The 22269-nt window shown below is 42.7% G+C and overlaps 1 protein-coding gene across 3 annotated transcripts; it reads left to right on the top strand.

Moving 5' to 3' along the window:
• The first annotated feature begins 4922 nt into the window (after positions 1-4922).
• Positions 4923-22140, top strand: LOC126928802 (transcription factor Ken 2). Of its 3 annotated transcripts, none has more exons than XM_050744616.1 (6): positions 4923-7255; positions 15042-15332; positions 15423-15595; positions 15881-16108; positions 16208-16499; positions 16591-16851. In XM_050744616.1, the coding sequence occupies exons 1-6, from the start codon at positions 7004-7006 to the stop codon at positions 16699-16701; spliced, it is 1347 nt and encodes a 448-aa protein (XP_050600573.1). In that variant the 5' UTR covers positions 4923-7003; the 3' UTR covers positions 16702-16851. The 3 variants fall into 3 exon arrangements, with proteins under 3 accessions (XP_050600573.1, XP_050600574.1, XP_050600572.1); XM_050744617.1 differs by lacking the exon at positions 16591-16851 and adding an exon at positions 17346-17536 and having other exon boundaries at positions 4926-7255; XM_050744615.1 differs by lacking the exon at positions 16591-16851 and adding an exon at positions 18406-22140 and having other exon boundaries at positions 7124-7255.
• The last annotated feature ends 129 nt before the right edge of the window (positions 22141-22269 follow it).

The following is a 22269-nucleotide window of genomic DNA, read 5'->3' as shown; positions in this document are numbered from 1 at the left end:
AAGGAGAAAGAGAGTCAGAGAGAGAGAGAGAGAGAGAGAGAGAGAGAGAGAGAGAGAGAGAGAGAGGAAAGAAAGAAAAGAAAATGCGAGTCGATGTAAGATTTTTGTCCAAGCATGGAAATTGGTCTTGTAATTTAGGACAGACGTATGTTATCGTGGTTGGCGCGGCGGTGATTTGCTCGTTCACGCAGGTACTTGCGACTGCCTCGTGGTATTTTCCTTGGTTTCTGGCCCGTTCTGGCTCGTGGCGATTGTAAATCTTGCGCTGTGGGCCCCCGCGGCCGAGTATATGGCGAGTAACAGCGGCCACGAGTATATACGTCCGCCAACCCTTTCTACCTTCCCTTTCACTTTCATCTATCGCGTATTCTCGAGGCCCCTTCGGGACTTGCCTGTTTCTCGCTCGCTTACTCGTTCAACTTGCTCTTTTGCTACCTACTTGCTCTCTGCGTCTACTATAGAAAAATGAAAAAAAGGAAAGAAAATGTGTGCCGTGTGTAACGAAAGAATCGTTTCGCTGCTCGAGGTGGCCTTGAATCGGCGAAGATTAAATTAATGCTCGGACGAACGTTGCTTCTCGAAATCGTATTGTTTTAACAATTGTTAGATTTGAACGTAAATTTGCGTTCGATCGAGAGAAAGCGTATCGTTCCTCGTCGTTTGTAGCCGCCTTATCCGAATAAAGATTCGAAATATCGGATTATCGTGTAAAGTTAAGTTATGGTTAAGAGCCGAGGTAAACGCGTAAGATGGTAAGTAACATCACGGATTCGTGCATTTAAACGGGAAAACGAAACGACCGTACGTTTCGATACCTAGAATGGACATTGAACCGTACGTAACGTATGCCGTAACAAAGATATGCTAAGCGAAGAGCAGTGAAATTTAAAGTAGTGACCCAGGGACAAACGTCGTTGGCTTTCTTTACGACCTGGATGAGATATGGTTGGTCGAGGTGCCGAGTGTTTCGTACGACAGTGAAAGTGTCCTAATTTTGAGGAGAGAAAGAGTTTCCGAAAACGTTAACGGCAATACGAGACACGTAACCATTGTCGAATGCACCGTTAGAACCTGTTATTGCTGGCTGGACAAATATAGGAACGTGGCTAGTAAAATAAATTATCGATAAATACTATACGTAACAGTGGGGAAATATTATTCTCGATACCTAGGCGAATCGATTCTGGCTACAATTTCGAGGAAATTTGCTACGCGATGAATAACGATGATCTCTTTGGTACGTATGTCGGGCAAAAAATAATTTCTTTCAAAACTTTGATATATTTTCTCCAAAATCTCTTTCGCATCATCGAGTCTGATCGTTTGAAAGTTAATGGTAAGAAAGGCCGCATCGCTCGCAACATCGCCTAATATCGTACGTGTACGCACGAGCGTTACACTATTTTTCGACTTGCGTTGCAAATCGAAACAACGATAAGAATTATCGGAGACGGCGTTTGAACGTTTCACGCCCGCCTACCGGATAACTTTTCTGCCTTTTAGCACAACCGCATTTTTGTTTTGCAATAATAAGTTGTTGTTGCAATCGGTACTTCGATTGCCGTTTGGCCGTTGTGTCGAAAGGTATAGCACGCCTCATTAAAGGCCATGACTGTCTCGATTGTTGTGATTTTGTTCTATACAAGGTGTAAACGTCTGTCGTTGCTATTAGTCACGATCGATGTCCAATCATTTCACTCCTCGATCGCACCTACTTAATTAACCTCGTGCTTCGGTAAAAATGATATACTACGCTCGAGGATCGAAGACATCGTGTGCTTCCAAATTAATTTACCACGATGATCCATCGACGTTCGTCGATCGCTTCGACCTTATAACGAAAGTTACGAAACTACTTTTAATCACTACGCGCGTACTTTCTCCGCGTTTGGAAGAGCGTTTGTCCGTCGTAGTCTGTCTTTAAAAGAAAACTAATTCGTTCGTCGGTTTATCGTCCACGGTGTTCCTTCCTGACTCGCTCGCCTATTTTCACCCGTACATCCGCGAACCGGCGTGTTCAGAGACGAACTTTCTTACTTACATGCTCGCTTACGTGCCTCTCGCTGCTCGTGTACACCCAACTGACAGCGTAATTTCTCCTTCGCCATTGTTACTCTCAAACGATCTCGCAATCGTCGTCTCCCTCTTGTGACACGCTAATCATCCCCGGAGCTTGTTACGTCGCGTCGCGGAACGGCCGACCTACATACATACCGAATTTCGCCCGGTTTCGTCCTGTTGCGTGGCGTTTAACGTTTCCTGGTTATCTTAACCGTGTCCGGTGGCCGTTCGATTCGAAACGGTCGAGAGAGATAATCGAGAGAGAATGGAGAGAGAATGGGGAGAGAACGAAGAAAAAGTTACGAACGGATAATCGCTTCGTCGAACTAGTAGCGTTTTCCTGCGGAACCAGTTGTCGGATGGAACAGGGGCAGAACGCAGCAAAGGTAATTGCAAGGTGTCGAGGTGTCGGATTAGATAATCGTAAGCGATAAAAGCACGGGGTCGATTTCCATCGAACCAACGCAGCGACCCAGATAGAACGTTCGGAAAAATTGAAATAGCCCGGCGTTGCGTTTCGGAAATAATCTCGCCGCGTTCGCATCGGCCGAACAATGCTACTGGTTGCGCGATATCGGACTACAACGAGACTTACTCGACTCCGACTATAGAAGATAAACGCGGTATCAACGCGACCTATCTTTCGTTTTCAAGAGTATCTTTTCGGGGCTGGAAAGCCGGCCATCTCTCGCTCTTCTCTCGTTCTTCTCTCGCTCTTCTCTCGCTCTTCTCTCGCTCTTCTCTCGCTCTTCTCTCGGGCAAACAATGCAAACGGCTTTCCACATGGTGCAGACTTTTCGGACACGGTGTACGCTTCTGCCGTACAGGGACGGGACGCGTGTGCGCGCACACACGCTCAGGTGGCAGACCAATACGGCCTCAAAGGCACACGCGTTAGCGACAAGTCCCCACCCACAGTGTGAGATCATTGCGATTACGTAACTGTCCAGTCGACGGCGGTGTGGACGCGCATAAAAGTATCGTGTAGCACGGCACATGCCGCTCTAGTGGACGCTAGATCGTGTTGTTCCAGCGGATAGTTCTTTACTATGCTAGAATTTCGAGGGAAAGGGGGATCGGCCGATTTCTTTCGGCTCGGTGGAAACCGAACCGAAGCGATCGACGCACCGTTTGTCCAATATGCCGGCGATACGTCTCACTTTTTAAGCCGAAATTCCCGAATGACGTAGTTAGAACGAAATAGATTAACGGTAACTGCTAGTTGCGTAGGAGAGATAGCGCGCGATTCGATACGACCGAGTGACATCAAAGTTCGACGTAGATAGTAAAAGGACGAACAACGAAATTTCGATAAGGAGGAAAATAAGGCTGGTTCGCGGAAGCGAATGTTTTCCTTTAAACGAATGTATGCGGATAGAGGTTGACGGAGAATGAAATTTGCATAGAATTTTCAAACAGCACGAAGGCAAATGGATGCAACAGTGGCGCCTATAATAGGATTCGCAGGTAGCACGACGATCAGCCGCAACGCGTATCAGCCGATTGCGTAACATTTTGAAAAGTCGACGTAACCTGTCGGAAGTCGTCGTTAACTGCGGCTACAGTGCCGTCACGACTGACCAAGCGTGAATAAACAAACGAATAATCGACCGATGCTTTGGATCACCTATCCGCTTTGAATTTCGTTCGCTTCTCTCGATCGCGTTAATCGTCGACCTCTCTAGCAATTTTTCTCGTTGAACGATAACAACGATGGGGCTTGGTGCGTCGATTTCCGATTCACAATCGTAACAAGGCGTCGAGAATAATTATTCAAGGCTACGCGCTATGTTGCAACTGTATCGGCCAGAGCTAACTATACCGATGAAAGTCCCGGCGAGTTTAAAGAGCTTCGGAAAGTTTTACGCATGGAATCATTTTATTGATGTATCGTACTTTTATAAAAATTCCTTCAAACGGCGAAAACATATCGAATCTATCGCAGACGCGGTAAACTTGAACCATAGTAAACAGGATTGATGTAAATTTATGAAAATAGAATTACGTAATGAGAATCACGCGAATCGAGCTATTTTTATGAGAATATTGAGTATTAAAATGTAGTTGCACTTTCGCCTCTCAGAATAATACGAAACGAATTTAAATCAAACGCATAAAAATTGCGGAAATAGCGTTTCGATATAACGGATCGACGGTATTTAGATCGTTGCGATTGATCGATTTATTCCGAGGAAGCTCGCTCATCTTGAAACAAATATGAAATTGCATAGAGAGCACAGGGGTCCGCTTCTCGCAAAACGTTGGTCATCGCTTGACGTTTCTCGTTTCCGTCTGACTCATTTATACGCGGCAGCAAGGCCGAGCCAAAAGCAGCGATCTTGGCTTTATTAAAATATGCCTGCAAGGCGATTACAAGGTAGCGAGTGTAAGTGCAACCAAATAAAAGCGGTTCCTAGCGAATGGCTGCCTGCAGAAAAATAACGCGCATATCGGTGCATTCCGATGCGTTCTTGTAAAATTCCATTCCAGCCAATACCGTCGGTGTACAGTGTAACAATGAGGCGTAATTGCGACGTTACCATCGATCGTTACTACCCATTTTGTATATTGCCAATTGATACGGTATTATTACTCAAAATACCGTCTAGAGTTAATTCGAACACTCTACGCTCAAACTCGTCTACTTTCGTTCTTCGTAGTTCGTTCTACCTTTACAAACAACGGAACCTGTAAATTCCACGACATCGTGTTCCTTGGTAGAACGACATTCGTTATTTCGTAAATTTGATAAATTTATAAATCTTCCTCCGATATATTCCTACGTAGCTTTATACGCTGCTTGCTAAATCTCAGAAAAATTTATTTTACCGAAATCTTTGCTTAATTCTTATCTATCCTTGTAAAAGAAGCGAGTGTGGCGTCATTTGCTCGTAACATCGGCAAAGTGTCGAAGAGCTCGTTCGTTACAGATACTCTTACGATAGTTTGTGAAATATTTTCACATTCGATGGCCGTGGTAGGGTGAAACGGAGATTATACGACGAATTAAAACTCGGAACAGCGTGGAATAACGGAAATACGCTCGCGTCTTCGGCATGTCTAATTCTGCCCGAAAGAAGCGTAAATGGATTAAAACGGCGAATCGTCGGTAGACTTGCCCTTCGGATCCGAAACGCTGGAGCAGCGTGCGTGTCTAACTGGTGATGGAGAGGGCGAGGGAGAGGCGGAGAGAATCAGCGGAAAAGAGAGGAAGAGGGAGAGAAGAACGATCGTGATTGCGTAACATGAATGCACGCGGGTACCTCGCGGCCGCGTATGCTCCCGTACGTAGGTGTATGTAGATCTTCTAGGTAGTGAAAGGTCATCCGTTTAATAGTCCTCAATCGCGGCTGTATGCACGATCGGATCTCCGCCAGTCGATGACTAACTCGCGAGCAGAGGCTTTGACGAACCACTACGCTACACGCTGCTGCATCTGCCGATGCGCAGTAAAAAGTGCACTGGATGATGATGCCAGGCTTTGACATTGAACGGATCGAAATCTCGACGCCGCGATCGGCACACTCTTTTCCTCGACTTCTTCGCCGAGTGCTCTTCTCGTATACGTGACGTTGCGCCGACGTTGCTTCCGTTTCCCAGCTTTCCGTGTTTATATATAGCGGAACTCGTAGGAAAATTTCTGAAAAACTCGTTTCCTGTTGCCGCGCACTCGCCGTCTTATATCATATTACGATGCAACCATATTTCCATTTAGCGTAACAAGCTACGAAAGAACGAGGATCGATTGACTCGAGAGATTCGATTCGTTGCTACGGTTCCTATTTACGAATCTGCATCGGTTCGATGACGTTTGAATTCGAAAATGATTTCCTAGGAAGCGTAACTGCGTGCGTTTGTACAAACGGCAAGGAACGATTTTAAAGCCGTTGACGGCCCTTGCTCTCGACAAATTACACGGACGTGGACGGTAGCGATTTCGCCGAGGGCAGAAATGCTCTTTTGGCTCGTGTACCAGAAGAGAAGACGAGACGCGGTGCGTTTGAGAGAAACGATCGTTTATTACGTAAGGGAACGCAACGCGGAGACGTGCGTATTGCGGGGCATAAAGGCAGATACGCACGATTCTGTTTACTCGTTTGCAGCGACTGCAGCGAGATACGTACGTGGCGTGCACGCATGCATGTATGTACGCGCGTGGTCTCTCGTCGATGTAAGGGGAGAAAGGACGAGCGTCGAGGATCGAGAGAGCAACGTTGCCAAAGTCTACACGGCAACCTTTTTTTTTTCCTTCTTGTAGATTTTTTCAGAAATCTCTTGCTTCTTCGATGTGTTTCCGCGTTTCCACGTGATCCTGCGGCAACGATGCTCCGCGCTCGGACGTCCTTCTGGTTATGCAAGTGCTAAAAAGTGACCGACGCTCAATATTACAACTGACATCATGTCTATCGCGCGAATTCCGTAAAAGACATATCGGCTGCTGTTCGAGAAAAACGATCGAAAGTCCGAAGTTTCTATGATTTCTGCCATGCACCTTGACTCTTATACAAAAACGGTAGGCGAATTAATTTGTTTCGCAGAAAAAAACCGTATGTTCTATTCCAGCTGCAGTTTCTATTACTCGACACATTCTTGCCCGATGTTCTTTAAATGCTAATTACTTTTTTCCAACGAAACAATCATTTTCCATTTGCTACATCAACGCTGTTAGCGTTGTTATCGCGATGTATATGCGTTTCTATCGACGAGGAAACACGTCGCTTAGACGTAAAATCCTGAGACGCGGTTTAAAACCTGTCGACCTTCGTCCGCGATCGCGGTACGAATATTCTCAATTTTAGCGAGGCTGGCCGTAGAAATCGCGGGTGCACTCGATTGCCCCATAGAGCGAAGAAGTGCACGACGCGTGCGCGTAACAAACATGCCCTTCGGATCTACAATGATGGAGCGTCTATTAGAGGAGGCGATTGTTCTTATATAATGAATGGATCATGTAACTAGCCGCTTCGCGGACTCGCTTCGTGGAACGAGAGACAGAAAGAGAGACGAGGAGAGAGCGGCGAGAGAGGAGAGAGAGAAGAGACGAGAGACGAGAGACGAGAGACGAGAGACGAGAGACGAGAGAGAGAGACAGCTTGCCGCGTACACATACAAGGCCATGGAACGTGTGTCACGTACAAGCGTATACCTGGGAAGAGTGTGTGCGACCACGTACCAGTTAGAGTCGGCTAGGTTGGTACGTAAGTGCAGCTGAAAAGGCTTTTTACTTTCTGGCCTTGAACGAAATGTATCCGGTGACTCGACGACCGCCGATCGGCCGAGGGAATTCTGTCGTTCCCCTACGTCGGGTCGGGTCGAGTCGCGTCGGGTCGCGTGGCGTCGGGTCACGTGGCGTCGGGTCGTGTCGCGTCGGGTCGGGTCGCGTCGCGTCGGAACGAATCCTCCGTCGCTATCCTGATCGTTGTTATTTTTGACACGCGCCTGCTCCGTATCCGCCAGTGATCCGTCATTGCGTTTACCAATGTCGGGCCGATTCTACCTTTTAATAGCCTCCACGGACAAGTGGATAGGATAATAACCAGTTTCGTGGCGCAACGCACTTATCGAACTTGCGATCCAGAAACGTGTCTCCGCATCATTGTTTTCCCCGAGCGTGAAAGTATTTCGAAACATACGTACGCAGACCGGACGGCCGACTACCAACGTTTCGAGCGGAATAATCTATCCGAAGAATTTCTACGTATCGCGCTCTCCGTTCGATCGTGCAGATTTTCCTTTTTCTTTCTCAATTCGATCCTTAGATTTTCTCTTCGGAGCGGCGATCTTTCTTCGTTTCTCGTTCGTTTCTCGCGTTATTAGCTTTTCTTGCAATATCCAAACGTAGTCGGGCGATTTTCGTCAGACCGGTTGAATAGCGAGCGAGCAACGGAGACGGACAAAACGAAAAGGAAGAAGAGAGAAGAAATAACGGAGAGAGTACGTCACAGTCGACGGAGCGATGCGCAAGAGGGAGAGCGTGAGAGACCAGTCGGAAAATAGTGATTCGAAATCGGGGAAAGGTGTGAGTCATAGGTTTCACGGGGTGTCATAACCCTGCCCTCGGTTAGAATTACGCATTTTCGTTTCTAAAACACGGTGAAACACGTTGTCTGCTCGATGAAGAACTAACGAGCCACGACGCTACAACCTCTATAGATATTTTCAGCAGCAGCGAATTTCAACCGAGACAGCCACTGGATTTCGACCGCAGTGTCAACCGAATCTATAGAAAAAGTTTATCCTTCTAATTCCTTATGTTTCCTTTTGTCCATCGGACGAAGATTATAAAACCACCATTAAACGGATATCGTGTTCTTGTCAGAAAAGCCATCAACGGCCGTGACGTGTTCGATGCAATTTCTTCTCTTGTTCGTGATATTTTGTGGTAACGCTGGGTCGTATAGCCTCCCCGCAAACTTCTATGGTGTTCCAAACCAATGCTTTTCGATGCTTGTGTGCGTACGTATAAGATGCATGTACGTGAGAGAGGCCCGATGAGACCGCGAAACACGGCCTATCGAGGCTGGCGAAACGTAATTGGGCCCACAAAAAATGGAGCGGAAACGCCTGGACCCCATTACAGGTCTCGTAACGAGTTCTCCGCGCGTTGCTCAATCCGCGCTGGCTGGTTCGCGCGGTTTCAGCAGCCTCGCCTTAATCCGAATCGTCACGATCTGTTCTCTTCGCGATAAATAACAAACAGCTCCATTATTTTGCAGATTCGTACGGCACTGTAACGACGAGTAATTCCGTTCAACGGATTCCGCGATTTACGCCGTTAAAGCGTGAAAATTGGACAACTTATTTCGGTGATTCGGTCTGCCAACAACGTGACGTTTCGCGTTTGCGGGAAATGTTTTTCACTTACATGGACGCGTCGCTTTTTCTTTTTTTGTCATTTAATCGTTGATACGAAAGCGAAACGTGAACCGATAACGGCAGGTCATTTCGATCGACGTACATCGTTATCGGGACGTCGTTGTCGCGCAATTCCTTACCGTTGTCAAAAATAAGCCAGCATCGATGCAGCAACCGCCTCTCGTAAACTAAACGATAATATTTGCCGTTTTTTTACTATCGGTTTATATTTGACAGCGTCGTATGTATAAACAATATTTCATACATGGACGTCGTTTGATAGCTTTTTCACATTTATATCTAAAATCTTTACCTTGCACAGCATCTCTACCGGACAAAGGTAATGAGAAATGCAAACGATAAAAGAAGTCGTTGCCGAATTCAGAAAATCTCGCGAACAATGTCGTCCCGTTTAAAGAATTAATTTCAAACTTTTGCTCGTTTGACGAAAAAGGATCGTTCGTTCGGAAAGAAGAAAGACAGAAAATTTCATCGCGGATAAATCGCAAATTCGTTCGCACGCGTGTTCTAACGATTTCAATGGTGTTTGTATTAAACGATACATCGTCACATTTATCGAGACCGAGAATCGACGATTATCGTCGGAAACAATAAATATCCTAACCAAGTTCGTGTGCTACGTGTAAACAGTTACGTTCCAACAGTCAATTGCATCGGTCAATCGCGTAGAACGATAATTGTCTTTACGAGACCTAGACCAACATAAATCTGAACCAAGTTTTAAGCACATCGAACCGCGAGAAATAACATTCTCAGCATCGACCAGCGTTTTCTCCGATCAAGGCCTCGGTTTTTCATACGAGAGCTGAATCTTTTTCACCGGCCGATGCTGGTGCGAGCTTCCCTCTCTTGGCCCCGCTGTCTCGCGCTTTAATTTCCAGCCTCGACATTTGCGTAACCCAGTTTCGCCATTGTTCGATTCAATGGTAGATCGTAACGTCCGCCATCCGGATAGAAGATTATAATGCTCGCGTGTGTGTGGCACTGCGCATCGTTACATCGACGCAGTGTGACTGTGAATATGTACGTGTATACGTGTGGTGGTGTAGTCACGAACCGAAAGTGTAAGTGCACACGCGCGCACGGCTGCCGCGCGACCGTATTAGTATGCGAGGCGATAAGCAACCGACGTCCACGGAGAGTTCGCGCAACGAAATTTACGAATTCCAGCAACTTTCTCCTCTCATTCTTATCTTTAGCTCAACCTCACGAACTCGTTGCACCAGTTCCCACTGCATCGTCCCCTCTTTTTCTTCCACAAATGCCAACGTCTTTCGGACCGTCTCGATGTTGCACACGAGACGACGCGTGTTTTTGCTAGTAACTACAAAAGTTGTACGACGTGACGTATCGATACTATTTCGCAAGTTCCGTCTGCGAGGCAGAATATTTCAACTTTACGGAAATAATACGCGGCGAGACGCTGAAAGTTTCGCGTGTTCGCTTTTACCCCTCAATTACCCTTTAACGTATCACGTGCAGCGAATGTCATCGGCATGGACTAGGGATGCATAAACGTACTATGCACAACCGGTCAGCTATATCGGGACATTCATTGGTATTTGGTATAAAATTGTTATTTCATTCGCGTCGTGTATACCTTATATATATATATATATATACCATTCATATACCTCGAGTAAAAATTATTCATCTATTACAACACTATTTTAAATAGTGAAATATCGAACATGATAAAATCAGAATATAGCTCGAACATACATGGCTACGTAATGACGATCGTAGAAAATCGCGCATCGCCTATGGGAAACGTTCGTGCGCGGTGTATTCAATAATCAAAAGGTTAATGGATGACACGGTCGTTTTTACGATGCGCGGATTAATTTCTTACGAGATCACGTGATACGTGAAAACGTGTAAAACCGTACAGCACCGATATTGCCATAAATAAAGTACACTTTTCTTGTCAACTTCGCGAACTTCACGAACTTCGTACTTTCTCAATAAGAGCGTAGCATCTATGGACGGGGAAACTTGCAAGCAAAGTTTGGTGAATAATATATCTGAAAAGAAAAAGCTGATTCATGGAACGAATCGGTTATCAGAAACGTGCTCTAATTTCGCAATCACGAGCATTCGGATCCACCGCCAAAAGCGTAGCACCGAGGTTCCTCTATTTATCAGCGCGCGACAAAGTAGGAGCCGATGATGGTTTACCGACGCGACGAGACGTATCGAAACGCAGCGGATTACCAGTTGGCTACGGACTGCCGAGGAAAGAGAGCAGCACCTACAAAGAGCGGCAGGCATCCTGACTAGTAAAACTGGCAAACAGTTGGATCGCGCAACCCCCACCAACCGACAACTGGGCCAGAGTTTCTGCATCTAGTGGCACGGGGCCTTGCCCCCACTTAGCACGAATGGCACGAGACCCCGCCCGGCAACTCTTCAAGGCCCAAATAGAGGAAGAAAGACGAACGTAAGCGTAAGCGTGGACGTAATGCAGCCGGTCGGCCAGCGATTGACCCTGAACTTCAAGTCGTGCTTGCTAACAGCAGCAACAACAACGCAGACGCATCAGCAACCATTTCCTTATTCAGCGATTTTCTTAGTAACCGCTTCACGAGACATTACGTGTGCGATCGAGTCATACACGCGCGAACCAGCGCGGCGTGCCGTTTCTCGTTCAAGGATCGTTCTCCTTTTTTTTTTTCTTTTTTATCCTTTTTTTATCCTCTGTTATTCGATTTTTGGAGCAGATTTATATACCATGATATAGCAAAGCCGTAAGTTAAATCATCGGATAGCGGTAACAATGGATAGAAACGATATCGCGAGGAATATCATCGATCGATGATCGTCTAGTGGAAATATTTCGCCGATAAAACAGACAGTCGATAAAATTAACGTTTTAAGATCAGCTTCTATCGGCGTTGGCAGTTCGACGATGAGTCACGAAATTGGAGCTTTCAGAATATAACTTAAAAACGATATAACCGTTCGCCTTGGTACGCGGACAAACCTACATATCGTATATATCGCGAAGAATAAGTTGACATCGTACGAATGATCCGAATAAAGGCTTCTTCCGACCTCTGAAATTATCGATCGATTTTACGATCTCCTTATATCCCTTTTATTCTTTTCTGCTATAGATACGTATCTACGATCACAACTGTACGCTGCGTTCCATTTTAGAATTCCGCAGAATAAATAGACAACGGCTAACAATATTTCGCTTCTAAGCAGAGAAACAGTAATCGATCGTTATTGTTTCGAAAAATTGGAAAATCAGAAAGCGAAATTGTATAAGTTTTATTTCGATGTGCTGTACGACGCACGTGTATACAACATCGACTTTGTATTAAAAATTTCTTTGCACGGTTTTAACCGAGGTTTCGTTAGGTTATGCGATTAATTTGTCTAATTATCGATTTTACAACCTCGTTGTATAGTATGCACGATACGAATAGTACCGTCGTATACGAATCGTGGCCACGATTCTTTTAAGCGATGTCACTTAGTTACGTGAAAGTAACGAATTTAGGATGCTCGTAGTTGGCGAAGTATTGGAACAAGATACGAGGCACGGCACACCCTGGAGATATAGGGAAAGAAAGAAACGAAGAAAGCAGCGTATGTGATTCGCGATCTCTTGCCTCGATGGAATTCACGCCCTCTTCGTGACTCTTGCCCAAGGCCTTCCCTTTCCAATTTGATCGGATCACTCATCGAAGGTCGCGTCGATGAGTATCCACTTGACAAGCTCCTGTATCGTGTCAGCATAACAGGAAAACGACTTCGTGATCTTCATTTCTGATCGCTTTTTATGCAACTAATTTGATCTTAATCCAATTGTTCCATTAAAAGTCTGACATCTTTTTATTCGAAACAGAGTACCAACGTGAGAAAATTTATCCTGTCTTGCTACGAAGCTCTGAGATACACGAGATCGATCTGCTTAGATCGATAACAGAAAATAGTATGCGTGGTTTTCTCGATCAAACACCCTCTCTAGAAGAGAAAGAACGAGTTTCGTTAACGTTCGCGAATGTTAAGCGTGAAACTCATTGTGCCTGAGACACGTTTGACATTGCGGAACGCGTCGATGTTTACGGCATTGGTTTCATAATGTTAATTATACTTCTGCTCGCTGAGAGCATATAACGTGAAATCAAACTTTCTCTCCCGCGGCTCCCCTTGAGAAACGAACGAATGAACGAACGAACGAACGAATGAACGAACTATTATTCGATTCCTGCGCGACGAATTTCTTCAAACGTTCGAAATGAAAAGAGCGATAGACCGTTCGTTCAATTGCGTTGCGTCATATTTGTACGCTATTAGAAAATGACATACGTCGATTCGTTATAAATAAATAATATCGGATGGTACGCGCAATTCGTTACGACGTTCCGAATAAACGTACAATTTATTTTCCGGGTAACCATATTCTGCTGCGTTATTTTCTAATCGCGAATTAAATTGCAGTGCAGTTACATGAGTCACGGTAACATTTCGTTGCGAGCTACATCGCCGGTATTCGCCAGTACTCTTTTAATAGGAAGTTTCTCGAAGAACGCGGAGATCTACAGAATTTCCCCTCTCGAAGCGGCAGATCATTAATCAGCGGGACCGCAACTGCCTAATTACGCTATTGCATCCAAGATGCAATTCTATTATGTTTATCGATGCACTGTTACTCGCGAACAATTACGTCAGTGGGATTACGCGCACACGGTTCTCTTCTCTTCCCAGAAAGATAAAATTTTATCGTTTCATTTTTCCGAGCAATAAATGAATTCAAAGTAATTCAGCAATTACCTTGAGCCCGTTAGATTTAATTGAGCACACAAACCACTGTTTCGTATTGTGTTAATGATAGACAGCTCAAAATCGTTTTCTTCGAAATATCCACGTGAAACTGAATTCGTCGAATAAATAGCTTTGCAACTTAATTATATAGATGAGCTATCATTAGACGCAATTCAAGTCCTTAGCAGAAAGCTGAGCGAATGTCAGAGAAACGTGAGAAACATAATCTTGGGACACGTCACCGCCTTCCGCCGTTTCTAACAGAGGCGGGGCACGGAAAGATGAAATTAGTGTAACGAAGCTGTCTTTGCATGACGCGAAGCGACGACAGCGCATTATTAGGTTAAGGACGTCACACATATTTCGCTTATTTCGTTGTTACGAAAGAATTTTCCTCGCCACTATCGTCGCGGTGCGGCGATAACAAGCGTCATAGTGCTTAGATTTTGCGTAAATCATTATGTGCATCACATGATGCAGAATGTTCCAACGATACGTAACTGATCCTATAAACGTAAAATCGAAAATTTCTTAAATAGTTTCTAATTTCGCTACTTTTAAACGACCATCAATTAGAATTAATCAAATACAAGTAAACGATAAGCAGTGGTATAATCTCTTTAATATTACAACTTGTCTCATATATGGTAGATAAGCAGTGGTATAATCTCTTTAATATTACAACTTGTCTCGTATATGGTAGAATTTTATATGATTTGAACGAAGGATTTATGCCAAAGTTTCAAATTAATTTATAAATTACGAATTGAAGTTACAAGTTTCCTAGCAAAATAAATGAAATTCTGCAAATTACAAATCATCGTCTTGTATCCTCTTGTTTAAAAGATTAAAGATAAAATTAACGTATGAACTAGGTGTATATATCTTACAACTTGTAACTTGTCAATTCGCGTTAATATCGTCTAACGGTAAATAAATCTTTATTTCTTTATGCAACATAAATCTTTATGCAACAAGACCACACAATTTAAAAATGACGCACGCTCTTAAAGTATCTTAATTTCTATTAATTTTCCTTATAAAGCAAGCATATCGTTAAATTTGTTGTTCCATTGAAAGTCTCGTTATTTATTTTGTAATAAATAGAACCGATCAGGCTCGGCAACAGACGATATTTTCGCTAAATATAAACTGCGCGAATTTTCTTTACACGAGCTACGGTTTCTTCGAAGCGTTTTTCTCTTTTTTATAAAATTCTTTAAAACTTTCTCGGAGATAATCGAACGCGTCGCGCAATTATATGTGCGAATACGATAATGCAATAAAACAACGAATAACGTAAATAACAATTGACGAACTTTTTACAGACGATGTATACTGACGGTCTCCTGACGCTCCATTATGGGAAGCATCCAGCGACCTTGGCCGCGGAGGTTGGAGCCTGGTACACCGGGGACCGTCACGTGGACGTGACGTTAGCTTGCGACGATGGATCCGTCGTCAAGGCCCATCGAGTAGTTTTGGCTGCAGCTAGTCCCCTTTTGGCTAGTCTCCTTCGTAACCCTGCATTGGACCATGTGGTTCACTTGTCCGGGGTCCGAAAAACCCAGCTGACTCATTTGTTGGAATTTCTCTATAACGGAGAAGCTCTCATTCCAGTAAGCCTATTATCTCGTTGTGTAACATTTTTCTAAGACGATGCGTCGTTCGCCGATGAAAAAACATGCAAGAACGATAATATTTTGCAGTCGACGGAACTCACGCCGCTAAGGGAATTGTTCGAGCTTCTTCAAATTAAGTCGGAGCTGTTCGAGCCGAATCAACCTCAAACCTCTAGTAACTCCGACCCCGAAAGGATACCCACCCCTCAACCCTCCGAGGGCCAAGAGAGTTCCAGCTACGAATCGCAGTACGACGGCAGGTTGGTAGAGATCGACCAGTGTCGAGGATTCGTGAAATCAATTCGTCAATACAGATATCGTCATTTCTAAGATAGAGAACTATATTAAGATTAATTTCTGCTTTTGTCCGATCTTTGTTTCGATAAAGAGAGCGAGGCTGGTGCGTTCGCGCCTTTATCTTCCACTTTCGACGTTTGTTCTCAAGTTTCCGGATGAATACGCGCGATATACTTAGATAATTGGAAAATTCTATCCCATCCGACGCGAAGAAACAAGTATCATCGCATTGTCCGTTAACGTTACAGGCAGTCGAACAATCCGGCCGACTGTTGCTCGGTACTCATAAAAACCGAGGGATGCGAGGAGGAACCAGAAGTAGACGTGGAAGGCGTCGAAGGTGAAACTCTCCTCGCGGAGAATAGAGAAAGCAGTATAGAACCGCCTCGGCGGAGGGATAGTTCGGATCCTGTAAACCTAAGCTTAAATTCTGGAACTTCCACTACTAGCGAAAGTTCGCACGATATTGTACCTAGGTAAGTTTGAAAATACGAACAAACGTTATTAAATTGTTCGTTCCATAGCTAGTTAGCGGTAACTTGTTCTACGAGTTTTATCGCCGTACGTTTATTCAGGCCAGAGAAGCAGTTACTGGAGAGGCGAGAATCTCTAGAGGAGGCGGAAGAGAGAAGGAGGCAATTAGCGGCTCGACTCGCGTTAGGCTTAGAACCGGGAAAGCGAAAACCCGAAGAAATACCTATCCCACCTGCGGAGGCGTATATCGTCACGCCTCATCGAAAACGAAGGCCAGGTTTTCACAATGCACCCGCTCAGAATCCAGCCTTTGTACCGTTCAATCCTGGATTCGAGACGCCGAGGCGGTTGCAAGCGCCACATCCCCTCAGCGTCTCGGCACCCCCGTACCTGGTACATGAGTATTTTCATTTTCTCTCTTACAATAATACAAATGTTACTATCAGACTGCTGACTTTTATGCACTTTTTATGCATTTTTATAGGAAATTTACAAATGGGAAAACACAAAACTATCTTTTCATCGAATTCAATTGTGGGCTTCTAGTGCAAAAATATTAAAAATATCGATTTCGATTATTGGTCATCGTAGTTGATTCTCAAGTATCGATATTGGTTAGTTTCTTCGCAAATTTTTATGAATTTATCATGTACAAAATTGATCAAATCGTATATTTTTCTCTTGCAATCTTCGTATAAATTCAGTGAAAGTTGAGCATGTAAAAATATAATTTTGCATAAATATCCGCGGTCTACGATATTATTTGTATCACCTCTTTCTATCTTCCATCTATATCTCGTAAATAAATTCGTAATGTGTTAATTATACGTAAACGAATCACGTTCATCGAGTAACGAAACTAAAGGATCGAACTCTTATGTCCGTATTTCTACCTAAAAGTTGGTTTAATTGGAATTTCACATAGCAACTAGAATTTCGATGATTTGTTAAAATGTTAACATGTTATAAATAAATTGAATTTATTTAGATATTCTCTCGTAAGAGAATCGTCAACGAAAATAATTTCTATTTTGAGATGAAATGGTGTATAATTGCAGACGTGTAAATTTCAAATACGATGACTTGTAACATTGGTAATAAAATTTTTCAAGTTGAAACGTGCAAGAAAGTCAAGTAGAACTTGGTAGAAGATAACGAAGATAACGGATTATTTTAATTTAACAAATACGTAATATTGTTCTTGCTTTATTTCTTAGAAATAAGGTTTTAAAATTATAGATTTCCAGCGCCTATGGACGAGCAACCTGCCATACATCGACTCTTTTAAATACGAAGTTTTAGTAAACTTTTGAGAGCAACATATTGCACACGTACAACTTGATGTGAATTTGAAAATATTACAGCCTGCATTTGGAATTTCTCCATCGTTAATTGTAAAATACAAATAAAATTTTCCCAGAGTTTTTTAATTACTGTCACTTTACTGCAAAATGAAAATTTTTAATAATCTTCAAGATGATATTTACAAAAGTATTATAGTTGTTGTTACCAAACGCTATTAAAATTTAAATACGAAACAGCACAAGTAGTCTTTGCGTTACGCGATATACAGTTCCTTGCCGAAAATATTATCGAAAGGTTGTTCGTCGATCGATGCCTGACAATCAAACCCGTATTTTTAAAACTTAATCGCTAAAAATAAAGCGACATCAGGTATTTGTTTATTAAACGAAGATGTTATTCTCATTGTTATATGTCATCTTATTCGTTCGATCTATAGCTTTGGAACTATGTATATGTTTATGCAATATGTATAGTTCTTCTTACGTAGAACAAATTTTCTGCGAAAGGAAGTTGCATCGATGGTAATAATAATAATAAATTTCAATAATACTAACTTCGAATCTACGAGATACTAGGTTAATTTATCAATTAAATTAATTGAATTTCGTTAAAATTAGGTATTTGGATAACAGTAAAGGATAGTAAAAAATAGTAAGGAATAGTAAAGAATAACGCTATAAATACGACAGAATGCGATATTGAAGTTTTCTGTGCCTTCTTACGAACGGTAATATTATGCAAGTTGTTACGTAAATAATAATCGAATATTTTAAACTGAACGGAGAGAAAAAAATAAATAAAACTTGAGTTTCCTTCGATTTCGATAGGACGTTTTAACTAAAGACGACAGTATAGATATAGCATTGCCAATTTCAAACGAATAACATCAAATTGGCGTAATAATCGAATATGAAATCCTTGCTTTTATGGAATATTTTATAAAATTTGTAATTTGGTTGCGAATAGGATAACATGCATGTATCGTATTTTATAGCAGGACAGATCAGTGACACCACCAGGAGCGTCGCATAGACCACCAAGCGCGGATCCAGCATCGGCGGCAGGCTTGGAACCACCTTGGGGTTCTTGGGCTTTGCCAGCAGCAAGAGCGCCTCCACCTCCGCCGACGGATGACCCGCCAAAGTCTACTCCCGTTCGCGAATATCGGTGCAGTTATTGTGGCAAACAGTTTGGAATGTCTTGGAACTTGAAAACGCATTTGAGAGTGCATACGGGTGAAAAACCTTTCGCGTGTAGACTTTGCGTTGCTATGTTTAAGCAGAAAGCTCACCTGTTGAAGCATCTCTGCTCCGTTCACAGAGGCGTCATAGCCGCCCCTGACAATACCTTTACTTGTTGCTTCTGTTCGTTAAGTTTCGATAGTCTACAAGAGTTAATCAGGCATCTGTCAGGGCCGCATAATAATTTGCTACTCAGCAAAAATCTACACGACTAGCGACATGGATAAGGCGAACCGGTGCTGAATCGTCATCTCGAACGCATCTCGATCAAATATTGCATTTCTCGCAAATCGATTCGAGCATGCTTGGATCGTGTTCAGATGAGAAAGTACGAGTGCCTTTAAATTTTCTCAGTATTCGAAACTATAGATTCAGCATTTTTCTTTTCTCTTTTTTATCCTTTAGTTTTTCCCTTTTCCATTGCTTCCGATTGCTGACGAAAACTTTTTGGTTTGAATATCGATCTCGAGATGATAAGACCATCGTGCACGGAGTAAAAAAGTAGTTTTTCTAACTCTTTTCTGGACGAATATTTTCTTCGAAAGATATTTTACTGTAAAATAGCATAGCATAGCTACGTAGCGGCATCGCACTCTCGTGCGATTAAATTTTCTTTCCTCGCGAAGATGAGAAACGTCGAATAATTGTTACCTTTGTAAACGGACGAACGAAAGTGGGAACTTGTTATTTTATAAAGTTTTGCAGCAAGTTTTACGGTTCCGCGTGGAATTACAAGATCTTCGTGAATCTCTTTTTCTTTTCTGTTCGAAAGTAAATATCTTACAGCACCGGATGAGCCTTCCACTAAGGCGTTACGTCGTTTTCGTGAGCCTCTCTAAATCGAAGATATTCGAAGACGACGCAACAATCGACTACCTGTTTATTATTATAAGCGATGACCAGTAACTGTGACCAAATAACGTATTTCCGACAGTCGACGTTGGTCGGAAGTGTGTCGGATATGTTGACGGTCTCTATCGGGTAACGTTAAGAAAGTCGAAACGAGAATATATGATAAAAGGAAAGAAAGAATAAAGCAAAAGATAGAAAATATAATATAAACGAAGAGGCGAGAGTCAATTATCGTTGTCACGCGCCGAATTTCGACCAATTCACTAAGGTGAATCCGGCACGCGTCTTCTCGTTGCGTCTTACTTATTGAAAAAGCTTTTAAACGCTTCCGTTCGCGTCACGTGACATCCAGCGAAACCTCTCGTTTACCTCAGATCGCGCGCAAACAATCTCATGTGTAAATAAGGTTAATGTTTAGTCGTAGAAACAAGCGAACGGATATAACAATTTATTTATTTTACACTTTGCAAAGGGACCAACTGATTTTCCACCGATTTCTGTCTTAGGTAGATTTTAGGTATCCTGCCCGTTAATCACCTCGAACAAATTTGCTCGCAGAGAGCTGTGTACGGTTTCGGAATTAGCGTATGGAAGGATTCGATTAGAAGGTCGTGGATGTAGAACAAGAAGATATTGGCGTTCTCCTTATCCTACGAAGAGGAACATTATCGGCGAGACGCGATCCTGGAAGAAGCGACAATAATTTTTTCAAAACGGTTCAACCTGTTCGCCAACTGTTAGAATAAACGTTGCTAATGTTCTTCCGCGTATTACAATCCTCGTCTTCCGCTTCATCGTAACTGTCCTTCTCCCTTCCTCCCTTGTCCCATCTAGCGTCGTTTTTCCTTGAAACGTCTTTGGTATCTCAGCGACTCGAGTGCCTTGTCAAATGGGTCCAAATTGGTCGATTGGGCAGTGATTTCATGTGTTCATAGGCTTAAGATACGTACACGTGTAAGATGACGATACGAGCTCGCTTAGGAATTGAAAGAAAGCGTTAATTAATTCACGTAGAAGTTTTTAATATCACTCGAATTAATCCAAGTTTCGTTAGGATCTAGATAGATTGTTTTAAGTAGTAGCTTTTGTTTCTCTAATTTCTTTTTTGTTGGCGCAGGACGTCATGAATTTCTTTTCTAGATAGGTATTTACTACCTAAGGTGCCTTGAAGAAGGGCCTCAACCTCTCTTTAGCTCCTTGGCTGTATGAAAATCTCAAATACGGAACGAACGGTCTTGATAAACGTGGAAAATCAAACAAATTCGAATCCCGATAAATATCATTAGCGATAATATTATATTCGTTTGAAACTCACGCGCACATTCCATACACATACGCGAATACTTTCACGAAACGATTTCTCTAACTTATTTTACGCAAATTATATTTTTACATTTAACGTGACAAGATGCGATTTCGAAAATTTCCATCTTAACATCCCCACTGACGATCAAACGTATCGCTAAATTTGAACCGTTTCACTTTTGCAAGGGGACGATGCGATGAAAAAAATCAGCTAGCTGTTGCTGTTTATTGGGATTCGCAATTTTTAAAAAACCATATTGGAAGTGTATGTGAAGTAAGATCGTTCGTTCTATTTGCCTTCGCCATGGTATTTTTACCGCCGAGGTATAAACGAGCACGAAAGCAGAACATAGGAACGTAAGAAGAGGTTAGAGGGGTGGTGTGCGCTCTCATCAAGCCAGGCAAAAATGGCCAGCACAAAACAGTGAACGCAATGTGATACTAAATGATAATAAAGATAAAGTAATTATTGTTTAGCGTGCAACGCTTCGGCGCGTCGTACGAGCGCGACTCGTGGCTCTTTCAAATAAAAAGGAAAAATCTTTCGATCGCGAGAGGAAGAAGCTAACGGACGATCCTTTTTTTCTGCGAGCCGCCTAAATAATTTTTAGTAACTAACTTTTCGTCGTTTCTCTGTCTCCAATCCTCTTCTACCTAAAACCCTCTCCAACCTCCTCGTTCCCTCTTCTCGAGACGTAAGCGCACTAGGATTACGTATGCAGATTATGTTACTGTTAATTAGTTACGTTTATTGTGTATATATACACAGACGCAGACACACACACTCGCGGCCAGATGTCCCAAGAGGGCATTTCTTTTCATCCTCGACGTAGCGAAATGTTGTAGAAACAAATCATTCTTTCATCGACGTTGAACTTTGCTTTTGACTATGTCGATTACTTAAGTGAAGAAGACTTTAATCAAGGAAGTAAATTGCAATCGTGATGGTAAAATGCGTATGCAGAGTTAGAAAGATCGATCGTTCGTTGTTTCCTAGAGATAAAATCGACGATGCGTGTTATTTCTGCAATTAAAATTTATATAAAATCTTGATTACGAATGAAAAAAATAAGCAATGTCGTGATTCCTTTCCAAGATGAAATAATACTTGCTTTACGTTACCATATTGTATATCACTTTCCTTTCCTTAAATATTCGCTTGATTTGAAATCATTGTTCTTCGGACATCTGGTCAGAGTTTTCTAGAATTTAAGCATCTTCCGAGCGGAGAACGTTTTCCGCGTGCTTTCTTAGTGTTCATAGATTTACAAGAAATAAATTAATTCAGATGAGAAATCTGTAAAAGAAGATAAACGAGCGAGCGAAAACAACTTGGCTCATATCAATATCCTTTCCCTTTCCTTTCGACCTAAGAAACGTTAGATTTCAAGCGAATTCGTTCTTATCGGTTTCTATTATTTGCCAAAATTAGTCTTTAAACAATCATTCGTTACTGAGAA

This window comes from Bombus affinis, chromosome 2, assembly GCF_024516045.1.
Source record: "Bombus affinis isolate iyBomAffi1 chromosome 2, iyBomAffi1.2, whole genome shotgun sequence".
Lineage (NCBI taxonomy): Eukaryota > Metazoa > Arthropoda > Insecta > Hymenoptera > Apidae > Bombus > Bombus affinis.
The sequence above is the reverse complement of the archived record's forward strand: the minus strand, read 5'-3'. Positions and strand labels throughout refer to the sequence as shown.

What these genes read in the sequence shown, in the direction of transcription:
- LOC126928802 (XM_050744615.1), top strand. Translation starts at nt 7,178, where the DNA reads ATGGAACGTGTGTCACGTACAAGCGTATACCTGGGAAGAGTGTGTGCG. An exon ending in GAATCGCAGTACGACGGCAG is followed by an intron (nt 15,596 to 15,880) that starts GTTGGTAGAGAT and finishes TTAACGTTACAG; the next exon opens with GCAGTCGAACAATCCGGCCG. An exon ending in TCTCGGCACCCCCGTACCTG is followed by an intron (nt 16,500 to 18,405) that starts GTACATGAGTAT and finishes CGTATTTTATAG; the next exon opens with CAGGACAGATCAGTGACACC.